The following is a 17,973-nucleotide window of genomic DNA, read 5'->3' as shown; positions in this document are numbered from 1 at the left end:
ACTTATAGCAGTCGTCACTCCCGTCGGTGTCTGCTGATTTTGTACAAGTATAGGTGTGGTCACCGGAGTTTGACCATTTTGACTCTTCCCTACATTCAATGTTGGAGTAGGGGACTTCTTTAGCTGGATTGAAGTTCCTACACCTATGGCTTCTTTCAGTAACTCCGCCGCATTCTTAGCAGCGATTTTGTTTACCTTCGCCGGTGGTTCTCACTTAATATATTTTTTCCTCATTTTTAGTAGTGCACCCATGTACTAAAAATCCTAAATCTGCCTCTGTCGCTTTGGGCCTAGGCCCGAATGGATTTGTCTTTTTGGGCTACGCCACCTCGAGCCCCAAAAACGCGCGTACCATGTGAACTTGTGTCATGCCTTATAAGGCTCTTCATGTTCGTTTCCCATTCCAGCGTGGAATTCGCCTAAGGTGTCATGTGCACTCCTTCTTCAGAAGTTTGCCAGCCTAGAAGTCTGCCAATATCGCTTGACCCGCCCTCCCTCAAGGGCATTACATTAAGCCCGAAAAGACAAACTCGTGCGAGCTTAGGCGCAAAGCAGACAATACGTGTCATGGGCTTGAATCGTGACAAGTCCAACCGAACATGTAAATATAAGAATGACATCACTCCTTAAATCTTTAGAAGATTGTTGTCGTTTTTCTTTAATTATTTGGGTTGTTTGAGGACCGGGAAATATGAGGGTTTTTGCTTTATTTGATTTTGCGATGAACAATTGGTCTTCGTATTGCGCTACCTACCTATCTAGTTAATGTCAATGCGTGGTGTTTATCCATTCCCATGGATTCTTTCTAAAATGTAAATACGAATATTGCTCAACTTCAGTCTACTGAATCGTCTTTAATCGGTTTAAAGCAATTTATCATAATATGTAAATATTTATACAATTAGATCACTTAAAATGGTAGTTTCTGCATTCTATATATGTTAGTAACCTGAGCTGATCTGGTGGATATTTGTAGTGGGTCAAATTAGTCAAAAAATATTAACATAACTAGATAACACTTAAAGTGCTTTAATGTGATTATAGGATATCAATACCATGTAATTTAATTTAAGACTATCAATGGCCTAAACAGAACTCATTCTTTATGACTACCTTTCAGCTCATCAGTTACTTCGTACTCATTGGATCTTATTTTCCAGAAATATATTATATATCTGCTTCCTTTTTATTGCTTTCAGTTTTTCATTTCTTTCAAAGTGTGGTGCTGATTTTAGCGGCCTGCAATCAAGCAAGTTACACTATTTACTCCAAAAGACAAAGCCCCAAGTTTGTTTGGACAAAGCCCCGTGTTGTTCATTCTTTAAATCTATTTACTCCAAAACTTTGTTTTTTTTCAGTCTGTTAAGTTACAAAAAATAACTGATGAACAATACTACAATGTACCAGGCGTTTAATCATCCTGATCTTGATTCCTGATCCACTTGGTGGCCACCCATTTTTCTCCTCTGATTACTGGACAGCTACCATGAAGTGATGTCTGCATTAGAATTCAAGCAAATGTGAAAATTAGAAAGTTAATAAGGCCATGCTTGAAATCAAAATGTATTATTACATTGTGTTTGTCATGCCCTCCTTTGGTAATTTATGTACTGTGAATTAAAATCACTGGAAATGGAAGAAGTAAAAGAAAGACGAAGAGCCTATTCTAATTGTTGCATTGAACAAACTAATATAGCAGCAAATGAAAATGAAAACAGTCATGAAGCTACGATATACTATAATCTCTCCAATCAGCTTCCATGCGATGGGTCTGATTGTACAAATTTGTTCTGATATTTTCAATATAGGCTCCTGTTGCAGTGTATAACCACTTTATCCAAATAATTCAAGCAGTATCACACTAATCCTTTTAGACAAACATCCTCATAGCATCATGATTCTTATGATTAATTGAGCATGTTTAAGCCACATCATCATTTAGAGCTAAATCTTAAACATGTTTTTGGGCAACTCAAAGGTTTTTCTAGGATTAGCAATTCCTAACACTTTAAACCACTCTGCAAGAATCACAACTTTTAATCTGGGATTATAAATTGTGGCAGATCTCCAATCTAGCAGCTACAGATGGCACGGAGTTTGCCTTGTATTCCAGCTAACCTATCGCAGATCAGCTCCTTGAAACAATTTGTTAGCTGACTGATTACTCCTGTTTATATATTATTGATTCTTATACCAAAAAACATTGCGATGAACAAAACAGAAAATGCAGGGTAACCGAATTTACTAGAATAACTCACCAGATCAATTGTACCATTTGGAAACAGTGAGTAGAATAGAAGTCCATCCCCTCTGCGTGGCTTCACTTTCAAACCAATACACTTGCTAAAATCATAACTAGCATCCATGTTCTGCCCGTTCTGTAGATAAACACAAAGGACCATTTTACAAGCCAGGCAGACAAGAAAGGTAGTGATGGGTAGAAATAGAGAGCAAAAGAGAGAGGAGAGGTACTTGATCTTACCTCATACGGGAACACAGTTTCCCCACCTTCTTCAACATCAGATAAATATAATAAGAAGGAAGCGGCCTAGACGAGATCAATGAAATTTTAGTCCAGACAAGTGAAAGTAATCATTCCTCAAAATTAACTACCAGTAACAAATTCTCGACCAATGATATCTCAAGATTAAAAGTGTAGTACAGTTCCTGTAAACTTGCTTGGCACATTTCATTTCACCTCATGGTTCCAAGGATCGAAGAGAAGATCAGAATCTTTCCACAAAGAAAAGAAGAAAAATGCATATAGAGTATGTCACATCCATGGCAAGATAAGAAGCCACCAAAACAATCATCCTCACCTTGGTTCATGCTAAAACTATAATCAGATTGAAGAGAATTTAGCTACCATTAGAAGTGATTTAAATTGTACAAAGAATGGTGGTTTACATGACTTAAAATCATGCAAATCATTTCTTTTAATACCTTTTCTTGCAAAATATACTAAAAAGATACTCAATGAAAATGAAAATCTGACAAGAAGGACTGCCCCCTGTCTTGGGAAATACTTGCCCAATCTGAGATAAAGATGTATCTTGTTTGCAATTTTCTCATCTAACATTAACATGCTCAAGAGAGTTCAGTAAAGTACAGCAGAGGACCATCATCTGCAGTTTGGATTATGCAAATAGCATGTGCCATATAAATAAGAACCCAATACTTGAATCAAACACATCAAACTTCTTTCTTCTAATTTATTTGTGGTTCTGGGGAGGGGGGAGGTGTTTCGGAGTAACATGGAAGCACAGCATCCTTATGCCCGGATAACCAAACAATAAAGTATTCTATAATCCACAAGGTCCTCTTGTGTAAGATTTCAATTGAGATACAGGAAAAATAGCGAGCAACTTAGAAAAAATAGCACCACTGAAAATTTTGTTCATGCTTACTCTTTGGCTCTTCTGAGGGCCATATTGAGCAGGATCAAAAGCATCATAATGTGACTGATATCTCTGGCCAATTTCATACCGCAAAACATTAAATGCCTGAAATGACCAGAGGAACATCATATTTATCACTGAAGAAGAGAATCATTCAAAATCAGTAAGAGCGATAAACAGAAAGTTCAGACTTCAGATACACACCAATGTTCATTTAACCTACAATCATCAAGTTAGCAGCTTGACTAGCTGTCAATTGTCACATGCGTTATATGCATGGTTACATTGTAACTCAAAATCTAGTGGGGAAATAGTCCGAAGTATTCTGGAAAATCAGCACAAATACTTCCCAACAGGCAGTTTCAGATGTTAAACCAAAATGTAGATTTGCTTCACTAAAAATTAAGGCACACAACAAAAATTGTCTCTTAGAACTGGACATCTTGACCCATTGCCTCATGGTTTTGTCCTCTGAAAAAGAATCTGTTAGAAGAGGTGTGTATCCACACCATTATGAGAGAGCTATAACCTTGCTTGACTACTTCATTTACAACTGAAGACATGCCAAACAACACTAAGGGAGGAAAAAAAGTTCCATCAATTTGAGCACTATGACTTGCCATTTCCGTAAATTAAATGAGCTGGCCCACATATGTGACCTCTAACTAACAATCCAGTATACATTCAGATTCTGCACTTACATCCAGAATGAATTTTTTTTAGAAGTTTCTTCCAACATTTATATATCAGTATGAGGTGAATATTGACATAGAAAGAGGCATCATCTCCTCTTTATGATTTTTTTTTTTGATAAGTGATGTCGAGGCCAGCTTGCGTGCACCTCGACTAATTCCACGGGATACCTGCTACCTCTCACCTGCAACAAATACCAGGTTACTCTGTCTACCAAGGCTTGGACAGATAGGAGGTAATCACCTAGTGTGTTTGTCTCCGCTAGAATTTGAACCTGGGACCTCATGGTTGTCAACCCACTTCATTGACCACTAGGCCACATCTCATGATGATAAATGTGTACAACATATATTTTCGTCATTACCACATGGGCATTCGTTCATAAACAAGCGCCAATAAAAACAGTTTTTCCAGTACACAAGACTAAAAGAAGATAAAAACCCAAGAAAGCAGTAGGTCGATCCAGGATTTAAGATTCATGGTTTCAACCTTCATGTTTTAACTGCTGAACCCATTAGACTTTTGAAACTATTTGGTTCAGTTGACTCCGTTGGTTCATATACTGCATTTGCAACAGAGAAAAATCCAATTTCTTTTGGGAAATGAGGGAAGAAGAAACACAGAACCATAAAATGTGACCCAAGATCACATACTCTATACCATTATCTCTTGCATCTTAGCTATTTCCAAATAAAATGGTCTCAAAAAGCGCCTGGCAAATTCGATGAACTGGAATCTGAGTGTCTTTGCATTACCATTCAGAACTCTTGTATTACTTCACTACCATCTGTAACTTAATAGCCAATGGCATTATCTGGACTTTAATCTTCAAATATGACTTCTCAGATTAACATGACGAATCAGTGTTTCAGTGAGAATTATTTTGAGTATACAAATGCTATAGTACTCCATATCAACATGAAAAGAAAGGTAATTCTTCTTAGTGTAGCATAGATTATAGTCCACTAACATCAAATGGAAGATAGTTCTCTTCCGTATTACTCACTTCAAAACATTGGATTAAATTACCTCAAAAGCTACATTTGGGCCAACTTCTTCTTGTAAATTCTCAAAGCTATCAGAAATTAACATTTTGATCCGTTTCTTGGTATACTTCTCATTAAAATATTAGATTTTGAACTCCACACAATCTACTCCATGTCAATTAAACTAGATATAAATGGTAGTTGAAACTATAATTTTCAATAAGATGTCTAAGCAGTTTCAAAATAGTGATCATCTTCTTTTTCCAATACATAAACTAAGATATGAGGCTGACTAAACAAGGATAGGCGAAGTACCAACATGTAGAGGGTAGGACTTGGATTTGTTCAGGCACAATCAGCTTCATTTTGAAGGAAATAAAGCTGTAAAAGATAGGTTGGAATAGGGATTTTTTTTTTTTTTTTTTTTGGGGGGGGGTGGGTCTCACATCCACTACTATATTCCAACCAGATCTTTAATATCTAAGTCATGGAAGCAAAACCAAAGTTGACATTTGGTGAAAAGAGCATAATGCATTTTATTTAGGATATACATGTTAGAGAACTTTACCTCTCCATGTGTCTTGGGGATGATTGTCGCCTTTGCAATTTTCTCTTCAATTAGATCCAAGATTCCAGTTTTGTCTTCAGATGCACTAATAAAAGTGCCAGAACTGGAAAAATTGACAAGGTATTGTAAATCTCATGCCACGATCTGTAGTTTCTTGTCAAAGATACTGACATATGAAGTACAAAGTTCTATCATAAATTATTTTTTAGAAGCAAATCACAAGTAATTAGAGAAAGTCATTCAAAAAAAAAGCACATGTAGTTTGAAAATTATGAATTCGCTTTATCTTCCAAAATAAGTTAATATATGCACACACCATATTTTCAGCGACCTAGTTTAGCAGAAATGGGAGGGAAAAAACATGTTTGAATTGATTACCGGTTAAATCTGCGATATTTGATTTTGGGAAACAATAACCTAACTAATAAATAAAGGACCACACAAAATTAAGACAGTGTATTGACTTAAATACAATTCTTGGAGTTAGTGTTCAACAGTTGACAAATATGAGGGTTATTGAGTAGTATATACCTTGTTCTAATTCCTTTGGTGGTCTCTTCTGTTTCTCCTGTGCGAAGAGCCAAGGATGATGGTTCCATATTTTCCTTTGCCATCTTAATTATGCTTTGGCATTGTTCTATAGATGCAAAATTGGGAAAGTATAATGCACGTGGGAACCAGCTTAAAACCTACCCAAAAAATGCACATATATTTACAGGGAAACAAAGCAATATAAATGAAATTACTAATAGTTAAGACATAAAAACCTATTTTTGTTCATAAGTATACGATGACTTAAAGTTTATCAACATAGATTTAAGTTATAAAGAAGTTAACATGGTATCACTGGCTATCGCAGATATGAGAATAAGTTAAGTACATAAAAGATGCTACCACTTCATTATAGGACGATAGCGAATGGGAACATAACCTCACCCAAAAGAAGTATGGGGATTTGATCGTTGTCGCTCTTAATTTAATACCAATTTATTATACTTCAGCTATGATAGACAGCGCATCTTTGAGAAGCAACTATCTCAAAAGTTATTCAAACAGTAAGGGAATTGATGGTTAAAAGTAAAAACTGAATATACGGCAGAATAACCAGATAATTATGTTCGCCCTGGTCAGAAGCAAGAATTAAAATCCAAAACAAGGAGAGTTGACAGTTTCTCAACTAAAAAAGAGAGAAGCACACCTGAAAGGGAATGGAAGTTAGGGAATGCTCTCCAGTCTCACCAATGGGCAACGGATCAAAGTCCTCCTTATACACTGATTCTAGAAACCTCGGTCTTGGCCGCACACTAGATACATCCTACCATACCCAAAAACTTAAAAAACATGTCTACTTTTTTGTAACAGTAATTGCAGACTTAATGCTATAAATTTACATCTTGTTTAATTATTTGTTCAACTAGATATATAGTTCAACTGCACCTACTGTCCAAATAATGTATGTACTAGTTAGTATCTGTTTTAATTGAACCATAAGCTGTAAATATAAGTAAATAAAAGAGAAAAGACCTGATGAGAGAAGAGAGCAGAGCCGAAGAACCCGAGAAGGAAGAAGAAGAGACATAGGAGAAATACGGAAGGCAATCTGAGGCTCCACCATCCAAATCTACCTCTGCTCTTCATTTTCTCAATGGATCGATTCGCCGGGAGAAAGTTTCCTTTCACTATTAAAAAAACTCGGGCTTTTGTCCTTCTGAAACTGAAACTGAAACTGGGTCAATTCTGATTCAACACGAGAGCTGCCCTGCCAACTCTACTTGGACTACATGTCCCAAAGGGAACATGTAATATTTGAATTGCAATTCTTTTTAGTTTTATATTAAATTAAATATTAAATCTGTGATAACATAAAATACAAAAGATGTTTGCAAATGTCTTCCAAAATTTATCTGTTGATAATGAATAAAACTACAATTTAAACAAGTGTTTAAAGATCAGTACACTGACTTTCCTTTTTCTTTTTGGACAACAACCTTCCTTACTCAATTTGGAAAAAAGAAATACTAAGTATTACTTATTAATATATTAGTGCTCTCTATTTCATTTCATCCCTCTATATATATTTTTTGATAGTAAATAATTTTCTCCCCTTATCTGTGCAGAATGGAGTGCTGATTGTTAATATTTTTAGATCTGATGTACTGAAAAGTTTTTTTGGTCAACCAAACAAGAAATACACGAGGATTCCACTAACCACAAGCGAAACAAAAACAACTGGAGTCGTGCGACACGTCCAGCTAGTTGTGAATTATATCAGTTTAAGATTTAACTTCGTATATTCTTTTACCAAAGATAGGCTTTCATTATAATTTTTTGGTACAACAAACCAAACGAAGATTACGCAGAAAATTTAACCAATAAGAAACTACAACTCCATCAACCCCAAAACCAGGTTCCTTAGTATAAAATAAAATTTAAATTTTAAACAGTTCGTATATACTTTGTTCTCAATCCGTTAACATTCACGGTTGAAGAATCACCTCTGGAACTACTGTTTTGTGTTTTGAGGAAGTGACTATCTCGGTAATTCTGTGTCAATATTTTACCTGGATTGAGGAGAAAAAAACCTAATCCCACCCGATGAATGCACAGGATTTTGCAAAATTAATCTAGAAGGAAAAATAATCACAAACTAAAATAACTAAACATTTTTGGACAGAGAGCACACACCAAAAAAGGCATTCGCTGTATGCCATACCAAAACCCTCAATCCTGAAAGTAATCCGTATGCTGTAGGATTCATTAGCTACAGCCTACAAGAATTAGCATGAGAATAGTAAAAATAAATATAGAAAGAAAAAAGAAGTAAAAGTCCTCTGTAATTACTTCAGAAATAAACAAAATGGAAGAACATCTACTTAAATAAAAAGATAAGAAAACAACAGTTAATAGACTGCTTCCCTAAAAAGAAAGTCTCTAGCTGCTTACAAGATTTGTGCAATTGAACTCAAATATACTAACCAGCAATCGTTTTGTTATATTCATGGAGAAAATTTTGATGTATATATCAGAGAACCTGTATGCCAATAACAGAAGTATGAGGATAATAAGTAAATTAGTTACAGCAACTCAGAAAGTGCACAATAATCTTTTGATCAAATGCCTCCCTGTAATGCAAGCCATCACCCCAAACATTAATAGCTTCCATCTGCATTAACACCATGCTTCACTCCCTTGGCTTGAGGTGTTACTTGGTTCCTACTTGAGGTATCAAATCCCTTTTCCGGCCCATAATGTCGTGATCCACATATGGCTTCCAACATATAAGGAGCAGTATAGTTTAGCGTTATGTAGTGTCACCGAAGGCAGTAAGCATGCAACTCTTCCCGTTAACATGGTATCATTATTGATGTTGCTTCAGCAATTCCATCCATTCCATCCAGTAACCAAACTAGCTTATAATGAAACACTGAGGTCCAATTCCTTAGTGAGCTGACTGGTGTCACCTTACATAATATCACATTGGGTCGTGGCACCAAAAATGAGAGACCAGGAAATACAAAGCAGAGCAATCTCATTGGTGGTTAAAGAGCACTTTTAAGCTGCTTCACAGTGATTGGTGAATTCAATTGCAGCATATAAAATATCTATGTTGTGTTCAAGGCTCATGGTGTTTGGCTCATCAATCCACAAGCCATCCAAATCAACAACCTATGCAGGCTTATATGAGGATTCTTTAACAAGTGTGAATCATCTGTACCATCAGAGGACCACCAGAATACAGGTGCCTATTAAATTCTGGGGCTTAGCAAGGATATGATCATAAAGACTGAATGTCATTATGTTTCAGTGTACTAGTCTCTTGCACCAGCTGAGAATTCTAGATACGTTTGATTCCACAAGATCCTTCATTCTCTGTTTACTTCTCCTTGAATCTTCAATATCTAGAGTCCTGTAGGCAAGGGCAAGCAAGTACATTGCTGGATGCAGTCTCCTGCACATGGAAAAATATATCTGCACATCAAACCCCACAATACTGTTTTCGAGCCTACTGAATAATCCGACAACATTTCGTATGGCAACTCGTATATGCAACATCAAGAGAAGAGGATTATACATGGTGATTACAGTTGGAGACATTTCCCAAATTCATGGGACATAATGAGAAAGATAACCAGCTGTAGCCGAGTGGCTTCTGCTAGACTAGAAGCACGGAAAGTAAGATTTTCATATTAATCTTTTCAAGCAGGGTGTAAACACATCCTACATTGTCACAATAATATCAATTTACAAAGATGCAAAACATCAAAGCATAATTATCAGCAAAATTCATAAAATACTTAAATTTGTTTCTGCCAGACTGCCACAATGTATAAGCTTATCATTAAATGGGTGGAGAATTTAATTTCATATGTTTGAGGCTTCTATAACCTGACACTTACTTCTCAAAGTGATCATTTGCCCCTAAGCCATCCCAATACCTCTGAGATAGCACATTTCGACCTTTCTTATCTCTGCCAAACGTCTCCACATACCAACCTCCAATGTCATGCATGCCACATCGAGGTTCAAATAGCCAAAATCTGTTTGAGAGAAAACTCATTACTAATGACATCAGTAAACAAAAACCCAAGTGAAAATGAGAGACCTATATCTTGTATACTAACAAGAAAAACAGTGATTTACCAGAGAACACTCTGATATGAATATCACAAGCGCAATGTTCTATGGATTTCCTGGCTTTTAAGTTATGAATTAAAAAGAAAATTCACAATCCAATGGCATCATCTTCTGCTAAACTTTATACTTGGCCACTGGTGTCTCTAGGAGCCGGTAATTCATTAAACTACTAAAAAAACCGATTTAAAGCAAATCTAACAACTTGATCCGCTAACCATATGGATACTGTGGTCAAAAGCTCCTATGCTTCCAACAAACAAGCACCAATGTACCAACATAGGAAGAGCAGACAGAGCCTTGTGATATAAATGGAAAGGAGCCTAACTATGACTCTTAATGACATTGAAAAGTACAATAAACCATAATTACTGAGCACAAAAAAAACTACTAGTTCTCTTACCATTTGTCTCTTAATAGTTAACCATAAGCTTTCATAGTTCCACCTTCTGAGAAAGAGTAACAAAAAAGATGAAAAGAGAGGGAGGATGACAGAAAATGGAAGACTGCAGCAATCGTAAGTAAAAAGAGACAGCATTGACCAGGAGGCGCAATTTTCCAAGCTCAAAGCTAAATGTGGATGACTAGACATCAATAAATTAGTAAACCATAACTTCCTTTAATGATGTCATTCCATTTCAGCTTTTCGTTTCCATCCAACTCAATAAGATAGATTAACTCCAGTTTTGTAGTCTGATTCATCTCTAAGCCCACCTCTCCACATTTACTTTGTAACTAAAGAATAGGCACAAAAGTCCCATGATAGTTTGACAAAAATCTAGAGAGAAAAACTAGCACTTCTGATGAGTATTGACTCAAAAGGTTAAGTTATGGACTTTACTTGCTCGGAGGTAGCCTAGCTCTCCGGCATCTGCACTCACAGGTTGATACTTCTTCTCCTAATTGATACCAGTGCATGTGTCTTACCTGAAACAAATTTCTCACGCAAATTAAAGTGGAAAAATTATGAATATGATTCCTTAAGCCAAGAGAAAGACAGCCATTCCAAGAACAAATTCCAGAGCGGCATGTATGGCACATGGTAAGAAGAATTCTAATAAAACCCAGGATACATAAAGCTTAAGAAGCACAATATTCTCAAATGACAGGTGCACACGTAAGAGTGATGGTTCATGCACGGACTACAACAGGATGTTGCAGCGTGCATCTATGAATCTATGCAAAAAGGTTTTTCGACTAGTTAAAGCCATGAAGTGAATTTATCATCACAGAAGTCAAGCAAATTCGCCAATTAAAGCCATCAATCCATGGAATACCCACCAAAGAATCATACAGGGAAAACCACCAATGTGCTGTGAACACATGGTATATCCACAGTTCATCTTTGTGGAGCCACATTACAGAGTCCAATTAAAGATGGAACCCTGAGGTTTAGATGGCTAAGAGCAGAAGCTCATAAATACTTGGACTTCTCATGACTATTCCTTTGCTTCAAAGAAGTGAAAGTACATAATGCTAGATTTAAAAAAACATGGCTCCAAAATTTAAGGCTTTGTATCGGAGACTGAGACTGACAAAAAATTCTTATACACATGTAGAACATGTTCTTTTTCTTGCATTCTTTATGTTTTGGACACCAAACTTCTTCTGTTTCACTTGATCACATCTTTGGTGGTGCTTATTCTCCTACACTATTTGTTGATCTATAACAAACTGTTCAGTCAGAAATAGTAAGTTACTAAATTATAAAAGACATGAAGAGGGGAAAGTCCATTTTTTTGAAAGAAAAAATTGTAACTCGTCTGGAACTTCCTTTGGGGCGAGGTAAGCTCTTAACATTGTAGACGCAAGATGGAACAGCTAAAGTCCCATGGGGTATATGCCATGACAGGTGAGGCATTCGCCTTATGGACACCTTACGCCTTAGGTTGTCTATCCAGTACACTCCAAGAATGACTCGTGCATGCTTTACGCCTTGGATTGCCCGTTCAAAACGCCACAGTGTTTGATTTATAAATGTTTTCAAGTATTTGTCTATAATTTATATAATGAGTACGTTGTTCTACAATTAAGAGCTTGATGGCTTAGAATATTATATTATGCCTAGATAGTTAAATAAATATTTATACCTTTTATCTTTTGAATTTTAATTTTTTTTTAGAAATTTATCTTTTAATTTATTTCTTAATGTTATTTTACTACTCCCTCCGTTCACTTTTACGTGTCCACTATACTAAATATATAAAGACAATCTTTTTTTTTTCATGTTTTACCCTTATCATTAACTACTCATTCCCCAAATTATTTCCACAACTTTTGGAGATACTATCATTTATGGGTAAAATTATAAAATACATACTTCATTTATTTTTTCTTAAACGGAGTGCAAAGTCAAAAATGGACAACTAAACATGAACGGAAGGAGTACTAAATATTAAGAGTTCAAAGTTTCGGGGGTTACACTCCGCCCTAGTATAGCTACAATGTCTTGTTCTATGCCTTTGCCTTCTAAAACACTTGGAAATCATATACGGAGGTATGAGTGGATAACATAGGTTCATATACAAGAGAAAGGATACATTTATTGCAAATTTTCAGACATAACTATATCTGAGTTCTTTTGCGGTTATAGTCATCTAAGTATATATTTTCTCAACGTTCTTTTTTTGCCTATGCTACATAAGAAACTTGCATAACCTAACTACAACAAAAATTCAATTGGGTCACGTCGACATGTCCCCTCAAAATTAAAGTTTTCCGGTCTTCATGATTGAATTTGTGTCGTCATCCAACAAGACCCCATGTCCACATCCATGCTATTAAGCCCAATATAATCCTAGTATCCTCGGCGGAGCTATGTAGAGCCAAGGGGGTAATTGAATCCCCTTCACCAAAATATTATAATGTGAATCTTTTTTTTTTGGTTATATATAAACTAAGCTCATGACATCTAGTAAGATTCTAGTGTAGTGGCAAAGGGGTTTAAAAATTGTTTTAGGTTACAGGTTCAAATCCCAAGTGGTAAGATTCTAGTGTAGTGGCAAAGGGGTTTAAAAATTGTTTTAGGTTACAGGTTCAAATCCCAAGTGTAACGTTCTAGTATTTTTCTGAATCCGCTTGCATAAATTTCTTGTACTTATGTTAAAAAATCCATTTAATATATATAAATAATTTATCTAGAACCCATGAAGCTGCAATAACAACAACATACCCAGTGTATTTCAACAATTGAGGTCTGGGAAAGGTAGTGTGTACGCAGACCTTACCCCTATCTTGTGGAGGTAGAGAGGTTATTTCCGATAGACCTCAGCTCAAAAAAAATTCTAAGCAGGATTGGAAAAGAAGCCATGTTGAAAAACAGTAATGAAGAAGCCATGAAGCTACATTTTTTAAAACCCAGAACTCATAAACGCAAAATCCTAGCTCCGCCTCTGGATATGCCGGGTGAAGGATGTCAATTGAACTACCACCGTAAAAATCACATTAGACGCACACTCAATTCTTTCTAGGCTTCATTTTTCTCCATTGACAAAACCAATGAAGAACTCCATCCATATCTTCCACTCTATACTATGTTAATGAGTTTTCTATTTGCCATCTCGAATGGCCGTGATCGCTCTCTCACTCTTCCCCTTTGATTGCTCCAACTACTCCATGGACCACCATCCTAGGACTTGCCAGCACAGCAACTATGATATCAAAATCCAATGAGAAGTACTACGAGCTTGATGCTTGGCCAACCATAGAATATTAAAAGAAGAATGATTTCAGCTACAACAAGACATCGCTTGTAGATAAGCCATACCTCCTGTCAAAACCTTACACTTGTGTGCAGAGGAAGGATGTTAAATTTGTACACGGTGCATGTGGTTGTAAGATAAATAAGTGTAGAAGAAGTGTAGAATATGCTAAGCTACTCCAAGTATCTCTTAGATTGGACAGAAATGGTCCATAAGACAAAGAAAACAATTCATGACTACTTGCAAGTCAGGTATACCGCAACACCAACCAACATATTAAAGGCCAAACACCAAAAAGCATAGTGAAGGCAAGCCTAGACATTTTTCTATTGCATTCAGACAATGACCTTAGAACTACACTTGCAACTTTATGCAATGTTTACAGCAATCTACAACTACTCCTCATAAGCAGCTAGCAGATAGGGAAAGAACTGGTATTGCTCATTGTACCAACTCGCCCCTCCATCCCCTTCTTTTTCTAGCAAAAGATATTTGACAGGATAAAAGATAAAGAATATAATAGATGATATTAGACTCACCAGCAATGTTCGATGCTTCATAATCACATGGGTTTTTAGACCATTGTTGTCATAAACATCGCAAGAACCTTCTTCAGGACTGGTCCCCAACCCTGTTATCATTCCCAGTGGAACGGCAGATTTCAATCCGAAATCTATAAAGTTACTTTTAGAAAATCTTTGGACTTCATCTGAATTGAGGTAAACATGAATGCAGTCATCAAAACCCTCATTCTGTATCCCATTAGATCTACTCCTAGGTGGAACTCTTGTGGCCACAGCAACAAGCCTCCTTCCAACATGCAATTCCAAGCTTCTGTATGCATCTGATGTAGGGTAATTAGAACTTCTCAATTGCCTTTGATCAGAACCAGTATGAGCCGTCTCCGGATGCATTTTCATGGGGATATTCTCAATGGAATGACACAAGCCCGGCGTAAAGGAAGTTAGTTTTTCCATAGAAGCATGTGACAGTTCGGATACATTTTTGGCTAAACAGACCATCCCAAAAAGATCTCGCCCGAACACCAGGTGCAGAACCTCAGCTGTTTCATATACTGATCTCTCCTCAGCTTCAAAACACTCAGGAAGGAGATCTGACTCAATCTCAGGGCCGTAGAATGCTAAATGTAATGCTGAGTAGAAATCTCTTTCCAGTGCATCAAAATAGCCTGATCCAGATACTACCCTTTTTTCAGCCAATATGTCATTTACTGTTTGTCTATACCACTTTAACCATTCAACAACTTCCATCTCCTTGATTGATGTGCTATATGATTCATACATGCACATTTTCGAACCTTGTCTAGAATGCACATGAACAAGTGTTTTTCGAGCTGAGAGGTACTGGTCATAATGCGCTCTCTTCTCAGAATCGGATAGAATCTGCATTCCATTTGTTATCCAAGTAAATACCAGTATTCTCTCTAGTAAATAAAGATATTACCCTTCACTTTCTTTTTTTTTTTTTGTTGGAGAAGGTAAAGTAATCTCATATATAATTCACCACAAAGGATGTGCTGTTAAAATTGTACAACATCAGCAGAGGACCCAAAAAACCAGCAAAAAATCCCAACTATCCTGTACCAATTCTAGTAGTTGTAGAACTACTTCAGCCTCATTTACATGTTCCATTCTACACCGAAGCAAAACAAAGATATACAATTAGCCTTTATCTTAAGAATTAACTTAGCAATATCTTCAACGCATCTTTTTATTTTGTGATAACCGTGGTGGCCGGACCAGTTTGCGCGCATTTCAACTAATTCCACGGGTACTTGCTACCTCCCACTAACGCTTGGACAGATAAGAAATCACTAAGCCTCCACTAAATTTAAACCTGAAAACTCATGGTTCTAACCCACTTCTTTGACCACTAGAGCACACATTTGGGTGCATCTTCAAAGCATCTTTTGTTCCTCTCGAGCCATATAGTCCACCATATGCATGCAGTATAATATTCCACCATAGAGGACTAGGATGTTAAATGTGCACATGTTTAAATGTCACTTTTGTACATGTTTAAATGTCATTTTTGTAATAATTATGAAATTCTAGAGGACTTCTAAGATATTGATTTATTGAATCAACTAAGAATGAAAAGCATCTACTCTGTCATAATGGCGTCCATGTCCGTATAGTAACATGATTTCACCTCATTTCATTCTCCCCGAGAAGGCGTGCTTGCTTTAGGGTTGGTGATCGCGATCGCGAAGGGTACCTCTGGAGAAGTGTTTAAAGTACTCTATTTCGAAGGTCTTGGTCATTTTATCATATTTTGAGCTATGGAGTTCGGATTGTGGGATAATACTGGGTATGTTGTTGTTGGAGCTCGGATTTGGGCGATTTTGAAGGGGATTTTCACACTTCGGATTGGGGTAATCATGGCCCTTTTTCTTTCACAACTCGGGATCACTTTTACAAGCGTTAAATGGATATACCATGACAAATATGGAAGATCCCAAAAAAAAACAAAAAAAAACTGTAATAGCCAACAGAGCAGTTTACACATTTGATATTCAAATCATAGTCTAGCTTAGCTCATGTGGTCCTAAATTTAGCAAAATCTGCAACAAAGCCTATGCTTATATTTCTCTCGTGTTCAATTAAACTTTCAATCAACATAAAAATTGAGGCTCTTAAATATCCCAATTTTTTCGTACTCCTCAATTCCAACCTAGGTCAATCAGTTATACGAGTCATCTGCATCCACTCCACTCTGTTCACGAAGTTAATTTTCCATTGATTCGTATTTTTACTCGCCCACAATGCTCCTCCTTATCCAGATCTGGAACTAAATATACTTTGCAAGGATAGGCGAAGTGAAACATCCGGTTAATTTCACGGACGGTTACTCAACTTTCATTTTATTGTAGCAAGGTGACTAAACTATTTTGTGTGTCATTCACCTTTGCCTGAGTATCACAAAAGTTGCTAAATAATTTTTGTAATAAAAAAGACACTCAACTTTGCCTAAATATCCTAGAAAACGTCTCCTTTGTTTTTCTCCTAGTGACTTCCTGTGGTATTTAAGCAAAGTCGAGTAATTTTTTTGTTACAAAAAGTAGTTTAGTGACTTTGATGATACTTGGATAAAGCTGAGTGACATTTTAGTCACAAAAAATAGTTTGGTAATTTTGGTTCAATAAGTGAAAGTTGAGTGATCATCCATGAAATTAACCCTTAAACATCTTAATTCTTGCTAATAACAAATATTCCACATCGATTGAATTGAGCTAAGAACAATTCAACAATTATATTTATCCCGATAACAAAGTAAATTGAGGCAGAAAACATTAAAAAAATTAAAAAGAAAAAAAAAAGCGAAAAGATTAATGTCACTGAAAAAATGGAAATTGTAGGGAAGAAATGCATGACCTCATAAGCAGCAAGTATGTCAACGAATTGCTTGGAAGTAGAGGAGGAATTGGGCGTGGAATGAGGGAGGAGGTCAGGGTGAGTCTCCTTAGCCAATTTACGAAAAGAGTCTTTGATTTCAGCAAAAGAGCTTGTTTCTGACACACCTAATAGCTCGTAAGCGTTGAGTCCGGAAAACTCGGACTGAGTCGACTCGGTCCCTGTACTGAGCCACCGCTTTGTAACAAAATTGGGATAATATTTGTTTAGCGGAGAGATAGAGTGTGGAGTCATATAATTTGATTGAGGTGAAATTGTACAAAGCAGAAATTGATGATGAAGATGATAGTGAAGAGTAGAGGTTTTTCTGATGAAGAATTTCATTTCTGAGATTAAGGAGTTGTGGAAGACGGTGGCACTGACAGTTATTTCCCCTCGCAAATGAGTTTTCCCTTTTAACATTCTTTTTCTCGACCTTTGTTACATTTTCTTTTAGCTTGCATAAACAGGTGCTACGCAACAAACAAACAAACAAACAAAAGTAAATATAGCAAGAAATAAAGCAGTGGCATTCTTCTTTGGGAAAGATAAAAGGTTCCGATAATACTCCCTCCGCTCCAT

The 17,973-nt window shown here is 36.5% G+C and overlaps 2 protein-coding genes across 4 annotated transcripts; both read right to left on the bottom strand.

The window, feature by feature from the left end:
- Positions 1-1,288: 1,288 nt before the first annotated feature.
- On the bottom strand, positions 1,289-8,754 carry LOC107797624 (probable prolyl 4-hydroxylase 9). 3 transcript variants are annotated; one of them, XM_075233715.1, is made up of 10 exons: positions 8,622-8,754; positions 8,331-8,413; positions 7,170-7,365; positions 6,844-6,960; positions 6,177-6,334; positions 5,646-5,748; positions 3,408-3,503; positions 2,483-2,548; positions 2,259-2,378; positions 1,289-1,498 (listed from the first exon to the last, which is right to left on the bottom strand). In XM_075233715.1, exons 1-10 carry the CDS (start codon positions 8,643-8,645, stop codon positions 1,412-1,414), a joined length of 1,050 nt encoding a protein of 349 aa, XP_075089816.1. In that variant the 5' UTR covers positions 8,646-8,754; the 3' UTR covers positions 1,289-1,411.
- Positions 8,593-17,973, bottom strand: LOC107797623 (uncharacterized). Its single transcript, XM_075234333.1, has 5 exons — positions 17,374-17,973; positions 14,518-15,381; positions 11,119-11,204; positions 10,043-10,183; positions 8,593-9,594 (listed from the first exon to the last, which is right to left on the bottom strand). The coding sequence occupies exons 1-5, from the start codon at positions 17,812-17,814 to the stop codon at positions 9,447-9,449; spliced, it is 1,680 nt and encodes a 559-aa protein (XP_075090434.1). The 5' UTR covers positions 17,815-17,973; the 3' UTR covers positions 8,593-9,446.

Source organism: Nicotiana tabacum, chromosome 17 (assembly GCF_000715075.1).
Source record: "Nicotiana tabacum cultivar K326 chromosome 17, ASM71507v2, whole genome shotgun sequence".
In the NCBI taxonomy this organism is placed as follows: domain Eukaryota; kingdom Viridiplantae; phylum Streptophyta; class Magnoliopsida; order Solanales; family Solanaceae; genus Nicotiana; species Nicotiana tabacum.
This window is presented reverse-complemented; position numbering and strand designations above follow the sequence as displayed.